The 17,596-nt window shown below is 42.1% G+C and overlaps 1 protein-coding gene across 1 annotated transcript; it reads right to left on the bottom strand.

Annotated features, from left to right (window-relative positions):
• Nucleotides 1-6,091: 6,091 nt before the first annotated feature.
• On the bottom strand, nt 6,092-17,596 carry KIFBP (kinesin family binding protein; the record flags this gene model as incomplete). The annotated part of the gene is made up of 7 exons (XM_015632441.1): nt 6,092-7,613; nt 8,355-8,467; nt 10,204-10,288; nt 11,410-11,593; nt 11,714-11,793; nt 14,877-14,975; nt 17,264-17,596. Coding segments are annotated over 7 exons (1,773 nt in total), but the record flags the coding sequence as incomplete, so codon positions are not given.

Raw genomic sequence — 17,596 nt, 5'->3', positions numbered from 1 at the left:
CCAGGCAGCGCATGGCATCCCTTGGCCTCTTGTGCCACTGCCTCTCTTCTCTGAGGGCAGTATCAGGGCCTGGTCCACACAGATAAGATTCACATCTTGTAAGAAAGCACTGACATTCATCACATAGAAATGAGCCACTCGCTGCCATCAAGATCTCACAGAAGAACAACTCCTTTCTTCCCATGGTGAAGGTCAACAAGTACAGGGGGAGATCTTTGCTGGAGATTTTTTCTTTGTGGAAAGTCATAGCTGCATCAAGATCGAGCACAGCTGCTGACAGGCAGGAAGCTGCCAACGACCTTTCCCAATCAGCCATCTCCCCTCTCTCCCAGAAGCTTTAACCGAGCAACAGGCCTGTCCTCCAGGTGGAAAAAGCAGCTTTCCCTGAGTGCTGATGCTTTCTGCTTCCACCTGCTGAAGCACGGTGCAGCAGGAGGTTTTTGGCTGGCAATTTCAAGACTACAGTTTAAAAGCAGCAGTTTGTTAAGACATGACACAGAAGCCAAGCTCTGGTTACTGATTAGGGAGGCAATTTCAACAGCTGACTGTCCTTTAAAACTCCATCCAGAGCAGCACCAGCCCTGCAGTGCAAGCAGGGCCTGCACAGTGGAGCCAGGGGTCATGCAGGATTTGTTGGGAAAAGGCCCCTAAACCCAGAAGGAATTAACAAGGGAGAGAAAGATGGTGGGACAAAGATGTTTTCAAGGCAAAGCCTGGTGCCCTGTTCCTCCACTGCTTCTCAGGGAATGTTTTCACTGTGAACCAATTGGCATTACTGCATGTGTTACTTGGAACTAGATCCAGCTACTTTTCAGTCAGATGGTTTCTCCAGCACAGGACAACCTCACATGAGTGAGCTGCTCAGCAGCTTTTAGATGCTTTTTGTCAGCCCTGGGCTCTTGCCCATAGATCCACCCCAAGCACTGCCTGCACAAGTGCATAATTATTTCTATGTACAAGCACCATGGGTGACACAGACAAACTTCACACCAGTGTGAGGAGAAAGGACATCAATAGATTTGGGAAGATGAAAAGGAACAGGAAGCAGTGCTTCTCCTTTGGAGGTCTCTCCATGAGCCAGACCTGTTTCTCCCATCCTGTGTGTAAAGTGGAGCAGAGCTGATGTTTGGGCCCCAGTTAACCAGCCTTGGAGTCGTAGTTTTGTGATCTTCACTGAATTGTTGGGGAAAGAGGTGAAATTATGTTTACATTAAAAGAGAACAGAATTTTTTTTTTTCCTATGAGCCAAAGGAGCTGGGCATTTCTTAGCTAGTTTTAAGCACATTTGATTTAGGAGAAGCATCCTTTTGTTTCAAAATGTGACAGAAGAGAAAAAGGGGAAAGGCAGGAAGGTCAGACCTGCCACAGGAGGCTCTCCCCAGGAGGACTGGCACTCCCCAGGCCTCTAAGCTGTTCTTCAATCCTTCTCCAATCTCAGAAGGATCTGCTCCCTGCTCTCTGGGTGGATGCTGCTGCAGCATGAAGTCTTCAAACTGCTGTTCCTCAGGTTCAGAAACTGCAGTGCTGACAAAGCTGCTCTGCCCCCTTTCAAGATGAGCACATCCCTTTTGAAAACATAATTTGCATTAACTAGGAAAAAATGATTTTTTGTCTTTTCTTACTTCAAGGACTCAGGGGTCAGTCAGTGGGGAAAGCTGAAGACCAGGGAAAGAGTCACCTCATCCAACATTTCCAACAAAAGGTGCAGCAGGGAGGACAGGACAGGCTGGCCAGGGAGGTAAGAGTCTCAAGACCCTTGCACTTACACTACCTTGTGCCTTGGTGGAGAGAAGCAAAATATGTCTTTCCATGAGCCCTATGTAACTTGGCTGCTCAGTACCATAAGAAAACATTAAGGCAGAGCACATGTAGACATTATAATTATTTGACACCTATTTGCCAAAAGTTCCAGATGTGGACAGGCAAGATGGATAGCAGTATCTGATACTTCCCAGGTGTCATGCACAAGCCACTGGCAAATATTTGATTTCAAAATAAACTTTGCTAGCGGGGGACTATGTTGGGGTTTTTGTCCCCTCCTTGTTTGCAGACCACATGCTGTCAATCAGATGCAGTATCTCAATTTCTGTCTCTTTGTCTGCACTAGAAATGACTTCTAGGGCATCACTGCCTCAATTGTTTAAAAAGTCCTGGCATTCTGGTGGAAGGAGGCACTGGGCCCACCTGACTGCATTCTCTCATGGGCTGCTGTGAAACTTCTCTGGTGTTAGCTGAACCCACTCAGCGATCCAGAGATGGCCTCAGAGCGGTTTGAGACCCTGCCTGGGAACTTCTTGCTCTTACTCTGCTCCAGGACACTTAAATATGCAGAAAATCATTTTGTTCATTCCTTTTTTTGTTTACCTCATGCATTTTACCCACAAATTTCAGAGTAACTCTGACACAAGCAGTTTGTACTCCTCTTACAGTATTCAGTGACTAACACCAGCTCACTCATTGCATGCCTGTCCTAGTCCTTCACTGATCACTCATCCAATTCCTCTTTGTTTATGCAGAAAATTGCATTAAAAAACTCAGACAGAGAAATCCTTGTATCCTGGTCCAATAAATCTCTTTCACCACAACAGTGAGCATGTAAAAAAAATTTGCTGTGTTTTGTGCACTCCAGATGCCAAAAATTCAAGCACTAGATATTTAAAACATTGCCATAAACATCCAAATTATTAAAACCTTTGGTGATAAGGTACCACTTTATCAGCCACCTCTCCCTAAACAAACAGTCAGTACCACAGACATTTTCTGTTCTGAATGGAAGCAACACATTTTCCAAAGGTGCTGTGTTTCATATCCCAACAGTCTGCCTGGCTCTTCAGCTGTAAAAGCACAACCAAACAATGGTTTTGGAAAAAAGGCAGCCAGGCAAGTCGTCCTCATCAGGAAACCACTGGTTTTGCATCTACCCTTGACAAGGAAGAGTTAGAAACCACCAAAATGAAAAATGAAAAAGGAGGCACTTTGGACTGAGTTCCTGGGAAATACGTAAAAGCGCTTTTCAAACCAAAAATTAATCATTCGTAGCAAGCTCTAAAATAGCCACAGATGTTGCAATACAAGAGGAAAGAAAGTTGACAAATGCTTCTCGCCACAGTTTTATGCACTTGGTGGCTTTATCGTAACTGTCTTTAGTTCTGTAATTTCAAGACTACAGAAGGGTTTGCCTCGTGAGCTGCCAGACTAGCTGTGTCCTCCTTTGCAGGACTACATCTGGGCATCTTATAAGGAAAAGTTCCACAGAAATCATCCAGGTAACACCAAACTATCTCAGTGTTTTTATAGAAACATGCAAGTAATGGTCATCTTTGCTCTCTGAGTGCTGAGTGAAAAGGAGAGCCCAAACAAAAGTGAGATGGGTAAAGCCACGTGTTCCTCATTGTCTGGTGCCAAGGCTAATCTGGCTCCCACAGCATTTCTGGACATGGAAGAGCAGCAATAATCACACCCAGTGTGAGCACTGCACCATTACACTGTGCACACAGAGAAGGACACCATCCACACCAACCTGTGCTGGGCAGGACCAAAACTCCCCACCTGGGAGCTTTCAGGAGCACAAATGAAGCGAACCAGCCCGGGAAGCTTTTGCCACACAGAAGGCAGCAACCCTTGCAACACAGGGGAGCTGCTTTCCTGCTGCTGAGGGGAAGTGAGGGCTGGCTTCTGCCCACTGCCCCGGTGCTTCAGATGTCTTAAGAGCAACAGAGGTCACAGCAGTCACCTTCTGCTCTCCTCCAGTCCAGGCCCCTTGAGAGAAAAAAACCCAACTTGCTCTGACAGCCTTGTAGGGAGACAGAACAAGGCACTGGTTTCTTTCTCTCACAAAATACTGAAGCACAGCACAACCATCCCCATCGCTCCATTTATAACACTCTAGCCAGCATAAGAATTAAGAGTGCTTCAATTAAAGCAAAACTGGTTTTAATCAAATCACTTCTCACGAGTGTTGCATGCTATTTGAAGCACACTGAGGTTATAGCTCTGATGTCACACTTGACAGGAATTCTGCACAAACTTGGATTTCTTGTAAATCTCGCTGATTTATGCTGGCTAAGGAGAAAGAACTAGAACAATAAAAAGGAGGTTTCACTTGTAAGACTTTTTTGCTGTACAGAAAGGAACAGAAATGCAGGTTAAACAGAGTTCACAGAAACCTAATCTTCAATTAATCTTTGAAACAAATGCCTGACCTCACACATACTTTACAGTTAAAACTCAACATTCCTGAAGGGAGCTTTGCTGCCTAATCCAACAAGCTCCCCACCTCCTTTTTTTTTTTTTTTAACTAAATACACAATCTTACATAAGTTCATTCTCTCAAATCATTGAACAAACAGGAATTATTCAAAGGGTTTGCTTAAAAAGACATGTTTTAAAAGAAGCACAGCACAGCACTTTGTGCTGAGCATCTGGCATGATGTAGTCTCCAGTAATAAAATATAATTAACTGGCAGAAGCTCTGAACATTTAGTCTAGGAGATGAAATGGCATAATTGGTTTCTGTAACTTCATATGCATTTATATGAAATATATATTTTTTAAAAAAAGCTGGAAAGCCAAAATGTTCTGGGTATTCTCAGAGATGAGAGCTCTCCAAGCCACAGTGCCAATCACACTGATTGTGCTGAAAAAGCTCAGATCCCTCTTGTATCAGCCCTTCTTAACTACGGACCTTCTCCTACCTGTCTGCTCTCTCTGTGGTTTCCCTGGACTCAGGGTGTTTCTCTGCAACCTGATGATGGTTAAATGGATGTATCCAGTGATTAAAAGGGATCTATCTGATGGTTAAAAAGGATACATCACGCTGCACTTCGTTCATCTTTGCAGTTACTTGCAGGTAACTTTTCACACTTAGTTCATTGGAACTAAGACTAGTGTTAGACTACTATCAGACTATTCCACTAAGACTGGAACTAGACCAGTATTTGAAGGGGGCAAAAAAAACACAGGTTTTTTTTAAGCTAAGATAACCCACAAACTATCCTCCTCCAAATTAGAAGAAGACTAATGATGAGGCAGACACTCCATGCTTTACAGAATTTGCTCAAAGGCAAAAATACAGAAGGAAAAAAAAACCCAAACTACTACTCCAAACATGTTTTGCTGCCTTCTATTTGAATATGAAACTAAAAGTTAGTAGGAAAAAAATTAAGCTTTTAGTTTGTGATAAAAGTGCACACTAGCTTTAACTGAAATCAGACAAAAACAATGTGCAATGCAGCCTGCTGAGAAATGTTTCACTGAGAAACTAGGGCTGTCTTACTTTCAGGCCACAGGAAAATCTGAATTAAAGATCTGCCTGCAGAAATGAAACTCCTAGAGGCTGACTAGACATTTATTTAGTAAAACAGAAAGAACACACACAGGCACATGCACTCACTCTCTCCCTGATTCTACAGACACACAAGTAGCTGGTCTAGTTTTGAGTTTTGCTGCTGCTCATTTCCAGCACCCATTTGTTGGCCTGTTTGTTTGTGGTTAGCAGTCTACCTTGCAGAATTCTTTACAGAACAGATTTTTACCACACATTTCAGACATACATGCTTTCCCCCTTTCCCCTCACACCCTTTAAGGGAATGGGATGCTTCCTCCCCCTCAATTTCCAGGAGAATGCAGTTGTTTTGACTATTCTCCTTCAATGCCCTCTAGTGCTGTGAACACCTTCCCACCCTGTCACCATGTCAGTGCTAAGACTGCCGGTGCACTCCTGCACAAAGTCACACCGTGCCTTCCCTTGCCTCATGCCCCCTGGCATCTCTGGCCATCATCTCTTACCATGCAGCTGGAACATGTGCTCTGCCTGCATTTCATCTAAAACAACTTCAGACAGGTCCCAACTGCAGCTCCTGCTCAAACATCACCTGGGCTCCCTGAGCAGCACAAAGAAGCCACCCATGGTATCAAGCTGTGTTAGGCAAACGTCTGCAGCACCAGAGCACTGGACCTGTAACCTGTCAATACTCTACAGTGTATTTAGAGCAGAGGATCTCCTCCCACCACAAAGAAAGCTTGCTGCTTTCTTGCTCTGGCTTCTGGCACTACAATTGCTCGTGTGTTTTTTACTGAAGACACTCATATGGAAACACTTTCACAACTTTTTATTTTGGCCGAAGTTAAAATGTATATTGTTTCTTAGCAAGACACAGGAAACAGAATTCCAAGGACCCTGAAGAAACATTTAGCCAAGCTAATCCATTTATTGAGCTTCTATCAACTAAGTTTTGATTAACAAGGGAAAAGAACAACAAGCAACATACAAAATAAATACTGAAAACAAGTTCCCTTCACATTGATAAAGTTTCCTGGGGACAGACATTAAAAGAGATAAAATGCATTCTAGTTGGAAGAACGTGCCTCAGGTTTATTAGAAAAAAATTTCTTAGAGAAAAAGATTCTCTTAAACTATTTTCATACAGCACTATACTTAAAAACTGAATCATACACCAAAGAAAAAGCTGTGAGGGAGAAAACGTTGATATTTACATATAGGACACACAGTACAAAGCATTAGCTGGACTTATACTTTACATTTAGAGTTTACACCGTTAGTGAGGGTGAGCTATGGACCAGGAGAGCTCGGAGTTTTCCACAGGGTTACACTAATGCAGGCTTTAGGTGGATGTCCCTGCAGACACCTTACTTCTATCAACCAGTACTGTGCCACAGCACTGGCTTGGATAGGTAACTGCTCTGACAGTGCCCATTGCCTCCAAGGCAAGTATTTATACAAAAGAAGACAGCTTTGTTCTTAGCCTCTCCATGCTTGCTGGAAGAAGATTCACCATCTCCTTACTGAGTTCTAGTTCAGTTTCAATGGCAGGGACAGCATCTGGATACTTCTCACAATAGTCTACCAGAAATGTGTAATATTCCAATGATGTCTGCATATTTTCCAGTTGCTTTTTGCTATCTGAAGTAATAAGCTTACCATACAGTCGTGCAATATGAAATTTAGCCACCATTGCAGGGCGAAGAACATCTTCCTCGAGTTTTTCAGGAAACACCTTATCAGGGTTCCTCAAAGAATCCAAGAAGAGTTCATAATACTTGATTGAAAACTGAGCCAGAGAATTAATCTTTTTAACTGTGTGTGAGTCTAGTTTCTCTAACCTGTTACCAATAGCCACTTTTAAATCCATCATCTCATAATAGGTGTCAGCTAGTTCACACTGAAGCTGCCTACAGATCAGCAGGTAGTACTGGGGGTTCAGGTCTGCATAGATTGGCTCCAGCATGTCTATTCTACGCTTGTGCATTTTGCAGCGCCTCTCATAGTCTTCTTCAAAGAAAGCAAGTACTTTAAACAAAGCACTGTGATCCTGAACAATTTCAATATGGTCAGTAACATAACCATCAACCTGAAAGAACTCTTTTGCTTCCTGAACATAGTTCTGACCAACCAGGAAGATTTCTCTGGCTTCTTGAAAATCTAAAGGGTATACGCTGCTCACTTTCTCCTCCATGGCTAAGACAGAGTCACATATATCACTTGTCCCAAAAAGGACAGCTTTTTTCCTGCCCTTCTCTTTTTCATCCTCTTCTTTTTTCCTTTGGGCTTTAAGTTCCAATTGCCTGTCTGGATCCAGCTCTCCTATGTTATCCTGAAATGAGAAAGCATGCTAATTAAAAACTAATCTGGCTTATAAAGAGAGACTTACACTGAATCATTTTGAGCCACCTTTGAAATATAAACTAGTAAGCAACAAGACAAAAGAGAAATCATCTATATATGAGGCCTTATATTAACAAAGGAATCATGTAAATTATATTATCAATTCTGAAAAGACATAAAATTAAGGTGGTTCAGTCTCCCTACCCCGTGTGACAAAATAGCCAAAGGAATAAATGTTAAGCCCAAAGGCTCTGCTTCACAAAGTGCTTCAGCAAATGTTGGTTTAAACATCTGAAGAAATACTTAAATGAATTAAGTGAACTGAATCAAATCTGAATTAATCAAATGCTTGAACGAATGAGAACATCAGCACAGAAAACTGTTGCATATTAAGACAATGTTCTTACTAGCAGTTAAATAAGCAGGAATCTGTCAAATCAAGCTGCAAGAAAATGCAGCAGAGAGGAGGAAGATTTTGTGAAGCTGCTGTAAAAGCAATGCACTGATCACTCTGTACAGAGCTGATCCCCTATCTGTGATTACTCTTAAGTGCAACATTTAAGTCAAAGCATACCATGAAACACATGAAACTGCAACACATTTGTTGCTTTGTTCACTGGGAAATTGCTTATTCCTTGTTACCAACTGCAAATTGATTCCTCTTGCAAACATCAAAGCAGGCTTAGCTTGCTGTTAGACAATGACAGCTACAGAACAGATTTTCTGTTACCTCAAGCAATTTTCGAGCGCTTTGCAGAAGATTCAGGCAATACTTAATCCAGCACCTTGCAATTTCAGCTTTCCTCTCTGGAAGGTCCTGCTGGTCTGGCTCTGTTTCATCTGCTGAATGGACATAAACACATAAAAACTTTAAGAGAAGTCCAGCACTCCAGGAAGACCCTCAAACATTACATGCAAAGAATATACTTGTATTTAATTTTCCTCATGGTTAGACAGAAATGTGCTCCCCATGTTAGTTTATGTAATTGTTCTGTGAACTGTCATTTCTGGTAGAAACCTGTATAGATTAACATGGATCTGTCACATATGAATCTGAAAATAAATAGATCATAATCTATCTTTAAAAAGACTTTTCATCTTCAAGGTGTTTTACTGGAAAAGGTTTCCAGGTCTCTTTGTAGTAAGAGGAAGGAATCAGGATAATTTATTTTCTGAGATTCAGCTGTTTGCCCAGTAATTGTTTCTGAGGATAAGGGCATTTGTATTGCAAGGGGCCCAGACTTGCTACCAAAAAAGGGAACAAAACAGGGGAAACTGCCTTTGGCTAAGCTACCTGGTACAAACATAAAATTTATTAGTCCTACAACTTCTGTATTTTTCTCCCTGAAGCCTCCCCACTATCATAAATAGCAGTGCTGCTGATGTCTCAAGATAACATTTTCATAAACCAGATTTCAATGAAAACTCATTTCCCAGTGTCTATGCAGAAGGCAGTGAGTTATCTGAACAATGAGAGGACATTCCTGCAGGACAGCAGCACTTCTGTTCAGCAAATAAAAAGCCAGCTTCAGACTCAGACCCACTGCACTCATCTTTCATTAGAGCAAATCAATTTCTTATTAAGGAATTAAGAATTGTTGCTAATCTAAGAAAAGACACATTTATTAATTATGTCTGTGTTAGTTCATATTCCCATTAACATGATAAAATGAATGTGCTTGAGAATGGCCAATGCTGACTGTGTACTGGTCTGTCTGTAAGTTATAACCTGCTGCAAGATCACAGCCCAGCTCTCTGTCCCATGAAAAGGAAGGGAAGGTAGGATAAGCAATTATTCACCAAAACAAACAGGATTATCACTACTCCTGCATGGTGCAGGAAGAAGTCAAGATAGAATTTAGTTGACTCAAACTTCCTCCCTATCCACAAATTAAACCTCTATCAACTGGAAGCTTCCACTTGCCCAAGACAGACATAAAAGGGTGTGCTGTAATTAAAGACTAGGCCTAAAACAGAGCACTGACACTATCATGGAACCACAGGTCCTTAAAGCTAAGGTCAGTTCTCTAAAAGTTCCTTCTACTGCTATTCACACTGGACTGCCAAGTTGTTCCTTTGCATCAGTGCCCAGACAACGAGGAGGGCAGCTACAAAAACAGCCACTGATGAGGCTGCAGCATCCAGCAACAAAGACAATACAAGTACCTTCTGGATTTGGGGTTTTAAAAGCTACAATTTTGCTCCCCCTTTTAAAGCTATTCCCAGGAAGCATCTGGTTTGGTTCACTGAATGACTGCCCTCTGATCACTGAGGCAAAATGCATTTTTAGCACATGTACAAAAGCCAAATGGGTGAACAGAGACACTGCCACTGTTGAAGTGGACATTGTTTTAAATTCCAGCTTTATTCTGGTATGCTTTCTGAAACACCAGAAACAAGCACTTGAGTTTTTCTCACAGGGTCTACAGAAATCTTGAGCTGTAGAATAGTAATTTATTGAATAGCATTTTAGGAAATTAACACTGGGGTAAGTTTTGTACTCGTTAGTAAGCTTCAGTTTTAAACACTAACACATAATGATGCTTAATCCACAATAAGCATCATTTTTATAAACTTACCATCTTCAGCAGATGGCACCTGTCCAGCTTGGCTAAAGATGACGCTGGCTGCTGCTAGACAGTGTCGAGCCTCCATGAAGCATTCCTGAGAGAAACAGAGCAGCATTTAGCACTGGTGAGAGCAGCTCAAGCACTGTTGTCACTTGGCCAAACCCCTCACCTCAAAGAGTGAGCATACATGACCACAAGGGAAATGACAGAACTGAGAGGCTCTGAAGCAAATGCCCCAGGCACTGGAAGAAAACACAATTTTTCCACACCTACTGCCGAATACAACATTTTCTAATTGTTTGTTTTTTTTTTTCTGTAGCACAGCCACAACACCAAACCTTGCCTGGAATATTGGCTATGCACAATGAACATTCTGACTGTTGTGTTCTCTGCTACCCTGGCTGCCCTGAGGTGAAGGAAGTGATGCCTTGTGGCAAACACCATCACGGGATGTTGGTGGGAACCAGCGGACATACAAGTCAACACCGTGAGTCAGATCTAGATTCCTTTACCCATATTTGGCAGTGCAGAGTTAAATAATGAGTGCTATCAATGCATCAGAAAGAGATGGAAATGAGAGAAGTTACTATTGAAATCAGCATTAACTGCCTTAGGAAGGGCAGGAATCTTTTTAAGCATCGGAAAAGAGCATCTAAATAGCCTGGAATATAGAAATTCCTAAATAAAGCTGAAGCACTTCCTAACAGTAGATTGTTTAGAATCAACACACACATGGCAAGCAGCTACCAACTCACATGTTCACTTTAATGTTCACATAGGTCCAAACAACTCTTGAGCACATGCTAAGGTACAAAGGACAATAATTTATTGTAAACAATAAGCCATACGTTGGCCCTCAGATGCTTTTTGTTAAGAGAACAATGTAAGAAAGAATCTTAAATTAAATTATTATAACCCTAAAGTTTACTTATGAACATGACATCACATCACTGCTAATATTTCATTAGCTATAGAGCTTTTCTCATGTCTACACCCCGTTAATCTTCCCCACTGCCATTGCAACACCAGAGGAAATGCACCATGTCCCCTTCAGAAAAAAACTGTCAGAAGCATCTTGTGCTCAACTTGTGGTTTCACAGGAGCACATTTTTACTTCATCAGGGAGCCCTGTCTCAAACAGCTGTTTAAACAACTGTTTTAGTTGGCAGTCACATTAATGGTACAATTACAGCAGAAAAGCACTGGATTTATTACCTTGGAGAGATAGTACTGTGACAAAGTGGCAGCATTACGTGCCCATTCCACTGGGTAGTAGCCACAGTACTCGAGCTGTCGTTTCAGAGTAGTGTGGCAATACTGAGCAGCCTTCTCAATCATGTCCAGGTGCTGGTAGACTTGTGCCAGGTAATACAGAGTATGTGTGTAGGCTTTTTCAAATCTGGGAAAAAAACAACAGTCTCTTTAGATTTATTTATTTTTTTTTCTCCTTAAATACACCCTCATAATTTTTTTTTTTTTAAATAGTAGTAATTATGTAAGTATGCTGCTTAACACTCACCTTTTGGATCTTTCTTGGTCTGTGAGTTTTTCTTCTTCTGCCATGAAATGTTCACTAGGATCCAGGGGAGGATTTCCATCCTGCAAGGGTACGTGATACATTCATCAAACTACATTTCTTATTCTGTGGCATGGTGCTCCCTCTCCTGGCTGCACATCATTTACCATTTGCCAATCCCAAATTAACAAAGCTTTGCTTAACCCATTCTCAGTGCCACTTCTCTGGAGCAATTCCACAACACTCAGGAGATTTAGAGGATGAAAGTCACAATTCCACACGGAATGGCAAGGTTCACAGCTTGTAGGAGACTTCTGCTCATGTACTCAAAAGCAATTCATGCTGCCTGCACCTGAGATACTCAGCCTGGATTCTACAGGACTCTACTGGGCATCTTTATTTTGTACAATAACATAACCAGGTTTGGAGGCATCAATTTAATACCAAGCACGCCTTCAAGTGTGAAATATTCGTTTGCCCAGCTGCACTGATCAGTAGCAAGAAAACATCCTGCAGGAAGTACTGCAGAGAACATGAAGTGCAGAGTGCTCAGCAGAGCTGCTGTGAAGACTAACTTTTGCAAAGCATCCACAAACTGGCAAGATCATTTACTCAGACAAATGAGACAACACACATCATCTTTGAAGGACGAAGCTGCTAAACCTTCCTATCAGGCATAACCTACATGCAACTTATTAAACATGGTAATTCCCACCATTAGAAGCACTTTTTGTTCTTTAAACCACAAGTTTTATCAGAATCCTTACACAGACAACCATACACCTTCTGGCATTGCTGTATCCAAATCTGCCTTAAGACAATTGTCACTAATGTTACCAGACAGCTCACAGGCAAACCCCAACAGATCAACACTGCTTATGGCACAGCTCTATTAGCCTGTGCTTATCCCCTTTCCTTTGCAATTGTGAATAACTTCAGGTGCCAATTTTAACACTTCAAATGAAACCATCTTTTAAAGACAGCTTTTCTCCCATTACATAGTGCATCCTGGAGGTGTCCAATGTGTCTGCCAAAGCCCAGGTTAATGTGCATCTTGTCTAGCTCTTTCCTAATCATATTTCTTTCATAGCCCAAGAGAAATGCAACAAATAAAAATCAGTTTCAATAAATACTTTTTATGAGTTAATACAGACTTCGGCAGGAACAGGAACAAGGGCAGAGAATTCACTCACTTTACAGGGAAGAACACATGCTATGTATGGACTGCTTCTCATTAAAAATCCCTGAATGGGCTGGTTTACTTGCTTTTAATAGAAGTGTTTTACTCATCCTAAAAAATGAACAAATCTTCCTGAAACAGATAGTGACAAATAAACTAAAGCATGTTTAACCTACCAGAGGCATGTAGATTTTTGTATATGATCTTTTAATCTGTAGGTTTCTGTTTACACCTCATTAGTTTTTAAGAGGTGAATTTGTAACTCTTTCTATTGTTTTCTTTAGATACAAATGTTCTAACAAGATTTGGAGTATATTCTGGCAAGACTAGAGCTATTCCTGCAAAGGAAAGAACTGAAATGACACAGTAAGCAAAACTCTTGCCTCCTTCCTGTATCTACAGATCTATCTCTGATATTGAGCCTTATGCCTTTACTTACCCTCAGAAAGAGCTCTCCAACTCTCCTTTCTAAGTGGACTTCATTAGCCCAAGCTCCTTGCCTTGGTTTTGCTTTAGAGGGGGAAACCACCCTATCCAATTTGAAAGTTAATTAAACCCAGTCAGTAAATATCTAAATCCACCAGCTCAGGAAAATGTCTCCATCATCAGCAGTTTACCAAAGACTCCCTGACAGCCTAAAAATGGAGAATGTTAAGAAAAGTATATTCACATATTTATAATTTCTGAAAGACAAATGTTGACATCATTGCATAAATCTGTAGTTTCTTCTAAAAGCATAGTTATGTGTGACTAATGCCTTAAACTGTAAGTGGCAAATAATGCTGGGGGGAAAAGTGCAGCAAGCCATCATCAGGTTGGTATAACCCTAGTCAGGCAGCAAAGCTCCACAAGAAATATTCAGTAACCACTACTAAAAAAATTTAAAGTTTCAGAAAAGTCTACAGTGCAAATGTGAAATACCTGGCAGCACTTTAATCCACTATATCATAGTATCAGTTTAATTTCATAATCACTGGAGCAAGTGCCAGAAGCTTTTGGCAATCATGTGATAGCTGGGGCTGGGTATAAATATCAAAGCTGAACACCAGGAGTTAATTAGAGAGAAAGTCTGTAGTGTGATGCAGTATCTCTGGTTAGCCCAACTGATCCAGAGAGCAGGAAATAAGCTTTTCAGCACAAGTGAGGATTTCTTCTAGATCTATTACCTCTCCTATCACTGTAGGCCAGCATGGCTGCAGAGCTGCAAAGAGGACAGTAACCAACCAAGAAAGATTTGCCCATTATAATAATCTCCACAAGTATAATTGGGACTCTAAACCAATTTCATGGTAAAACCTGAACTGAACCTGTAATTTCATGAAACTAAGGTCTGCCCAACCTATTCAGCTGTCCTGAGATGCAGCTACTGCTTCTTGAAGGCCACAAATGTTTTTTAGCTCACTCCAGAACCGTCCCTGAGGCAAATCAGTGTAGGAACAGCTTTGCAAAGAGCTTAAAAATAGCACAAGGGAGCCTTTGTAGGATACACAGCAGAATCCACAGTGCAAAAGGTTGTTTAATATGCATGAGAGTGTTAGCTGTCTGTGAGACTGTCCTCTTGGATATGGAACTAAACTACTTGCCCCTGCAAAACACTGCACAGTCAGAGCAAACCATGCAAATATTAGTTTTGTTTCCTTTTCCCACTGAAAGCAATGGAAATTTTTATTGCATTTCCAAGATAAGATTTAATAATAGTCCTCATTAAAATCCAAATTCTACCAGGTGTCAACTTTGGATTATTAAAGGGCTTTCAAAAGGAACCAGTATTTTTGGGCAAAATTATTTTCTATGTTGAAATTAGCAAGCAATGCTCTAATTTGCCTTGTCCTATACTGCAGGACAATTAATATCACTTGCCAAAAGTATAAGAGCAGCCAGTATAAAGCACAGAAACTCAAAATTCCACTGCATGTTTATTTCAAAGATTACTTAACCTGCAAGTGGCAGATGAAAGAAAGACCTGCCATGATATTAACACTGTACCTCTTTCATGTATTGATTATACAAGGCTTCTGCAGATTCCAAGTAAGTTTGTGCAGTTTCAATTTCATCCCTTTGAGACCACAGGATCCCCAGATTATTCTAAAGGTAAAAGAAAAAAAAAATAGTCACATTCCATTTACATTACACATTTTTTTCCCAAACAATTGATCAGTCTTTATCCTTATATGTGTGTGTGTTCCAATACAATGGATTTCAAAAAGCAGAAATCGTGCCCACCCATTTCACTGTGAGCTGCTCAAAAGGAAGGGGGTTTTCACACAGCAAATTTCACATTAAAAATAAACCTCACAGTCCTTCTCTGTTTACACTGCTAGATAAGGACTAGCATGCATGTTCAAATAATGAGCTTTTTCCACAGGGTGTGTTCTACATCCATTCATACAAATATCATAAAAAGAGACAAGAAATCAGAAATTTGTTACTGTGACTCCATAGAAAAAAAAAAAACAGGAAAAAAAATATGCTAGGAATGAATGCTTGTATATTTTCAACAATGGAAAGAGATGAAAAGCACCTCTGAGACCCAAAAGTTACAGATTACTGCTTTCAGATTTAAGTTCAAGCAATGTACATGGCAACTTACTGCATCTGTGAACCCAACTTGGACAAAAAGTGATTCTACTTTTGTTAGTAAAATGAAGGTGTTAATAATAATCTATGTCTAATGTGCTAACTTAAATCCTAGGCAGTGCTGCTACAAAACTCAAGAGGGCTAAAAAAAACCCAAAAACCTTCAAAATAATTAGAATGTGTAGCTGTATGCCAGCCCTGTGTCCCTTTCAATTCCATTCTACTATTTTTGTAAGAAAGCACATCACATGCTGCTTATGAACTGAAACACTTTGCCGAAGGCCAAGCAGTGGAACAGACCAGATTCCATTAGACACAGACTGGGAAACACAATCTTATGCAAAAGCTCAGAAATCAGCTCAGAAGCGGGGCTGAAGAAAGAGGCCCAGCAGGAAAAAGGAATGCTGCTTCTTACAAAATAGCAGTCAGTGCTGCAGCAAGACACTCCAGACATCCCAGAAGGCAGAGAAGTACTGACAATCACTGCTTTTAAATCAGAAATGGTTTAAATTAAGCACCCAAACCTGTTAGCCCTTGGGACCGAGGGCTGAGGGTTCATTTCCCAGCACTGGGCTCAGCTCCACACCTCAGGACAATGCCAGGTAACAGCAGACCCATCACTGCTGGAGCACAGCATGACAAACTTCATCCTGCTGCTCCTGAAGGCCCCCAAACAGTGAAGTCCATGCAGACTTTGGGCTAACAGAGAGAAGAGCTGCTTTCCAGCACACCAATTCAGAAGCACAGTGGAACCTCTGCTCCTGAGCCACATCCTCCCAGGAACATGTGGGAAGATGTTATCTTATTTCAGCTGGAGCAATCCCCTTGCCTTACAAAGGGTGACAGGTTTGTAGCAGCGTGTCCAAATCCTCACACTGAAGGACAAGGAGCAGATGTAACCTCACTGCTCCAGGCAACTCAGCTAATTTAACCAGGGTAAGACAAGCATTGTTCCACTTGCACCTTTCCACGTTAGCCCACAATTCCTGGACAGTTTGATGAGGAACCCTTATGGAGCCTTCTCTAATTAGGGCAACCACTTTTGACAGAGATATCTAAATAATTGGTCTATTTCATGTACATCTAAAGTCACCTAAGATACCCAATATACACCAATATATATATATACAGATTGCTCAAGTAAAGGCCCTTCTGTGAATCTTCATGTAGCAAGAACTAATTTTGGTAACAGCATTCCCTTCTTCAGAATAAAGAGAAAATATTACTACTTCAAGCACCAGCAAAACTGTATTTACCCATCTGGGACAAAATGTAATAGCTGAAAATATAACAGGCAATGCTGAAAAGCAAACAATTTATCGTTTCAGGATAATGCATCAATAAAATCATCTCCCAACATCACTATGACAACCAATGAGCTAAGGAATCACAAATAAATTCTGGACGTAGTGAGGTCTTTCACTAATTTATTCGTGCACAGTTCGTACAAGTTCTGTCTCAGTCTGTCCAGAAGAGCACGCTGCTCTGTCAAAACCCAGTTCCAATGAGAATATATTTTAGATGCTCTGCACGCCCAGAGGCATCAGCAGGAGGCTCAGAACCAGAAAAGCACCCCTCCAGCAGCCAGCACCTGTCAATGATTCCTTCCAGCAAGAACTGAAGGCCAGGGCTGCCGTGTTTATTACGGTAAAAGCAGCATCACCTGTCGGGACAGGGCAGCGCCCCGGATCTCTCGGCAGCCCATTGCAGAGCAGTCGGCTCGGCCCGCAGCCGCAAGGCCCCGCTCCGCCTCAGCCCCCCGCCCCACGGACACGCCGTGCGGCCTCCCAGCCCACCTGGGCCTGGATGTAGAGGGACACGCAGTCCGGGGAGAGGCGGTGCGGCTCCAGGAGCTGCGTGCAGCGCTGCAGGTGCTCCTCGCCGGCCGACAGCTCCTCCGTGTCGGTGTGGTTGACGCCCAGCTCGTACTCCAGCACGGCCCGCCGCACGGCCAGCACCGCCTCGCCGCCCTCCTCGGCGGCGCTCAGCAGCTGCTTCACCTCCTGCAGCAGCGCCCGAGCGCTGTACTTGGAGCGGTACGGCTCCGTCTCGGGGTCCTTGAGGGACTCCACGGCCGAGAGAGTGCGGGCGGCGCGGAACTTGGCGCACACCGCGGGCCATCCTCCGCC

Source organism: Parus major, chromosome 6 (genome assembly GCF_001522545.3).
Source record: "Parus major isolate Abel chromosome 6, Parus_major1.1, whole genome shotgun sequence".
In the NCBI taxonomy this organism is placed as follows: Eukaryota; Metazoa; Chordata; class Aves; order Passeriformes; family Paridae; genus Parus; species Parus major.
This window is presented reverse-complemented; position numbering and strand designations above follow the sequence as displayed.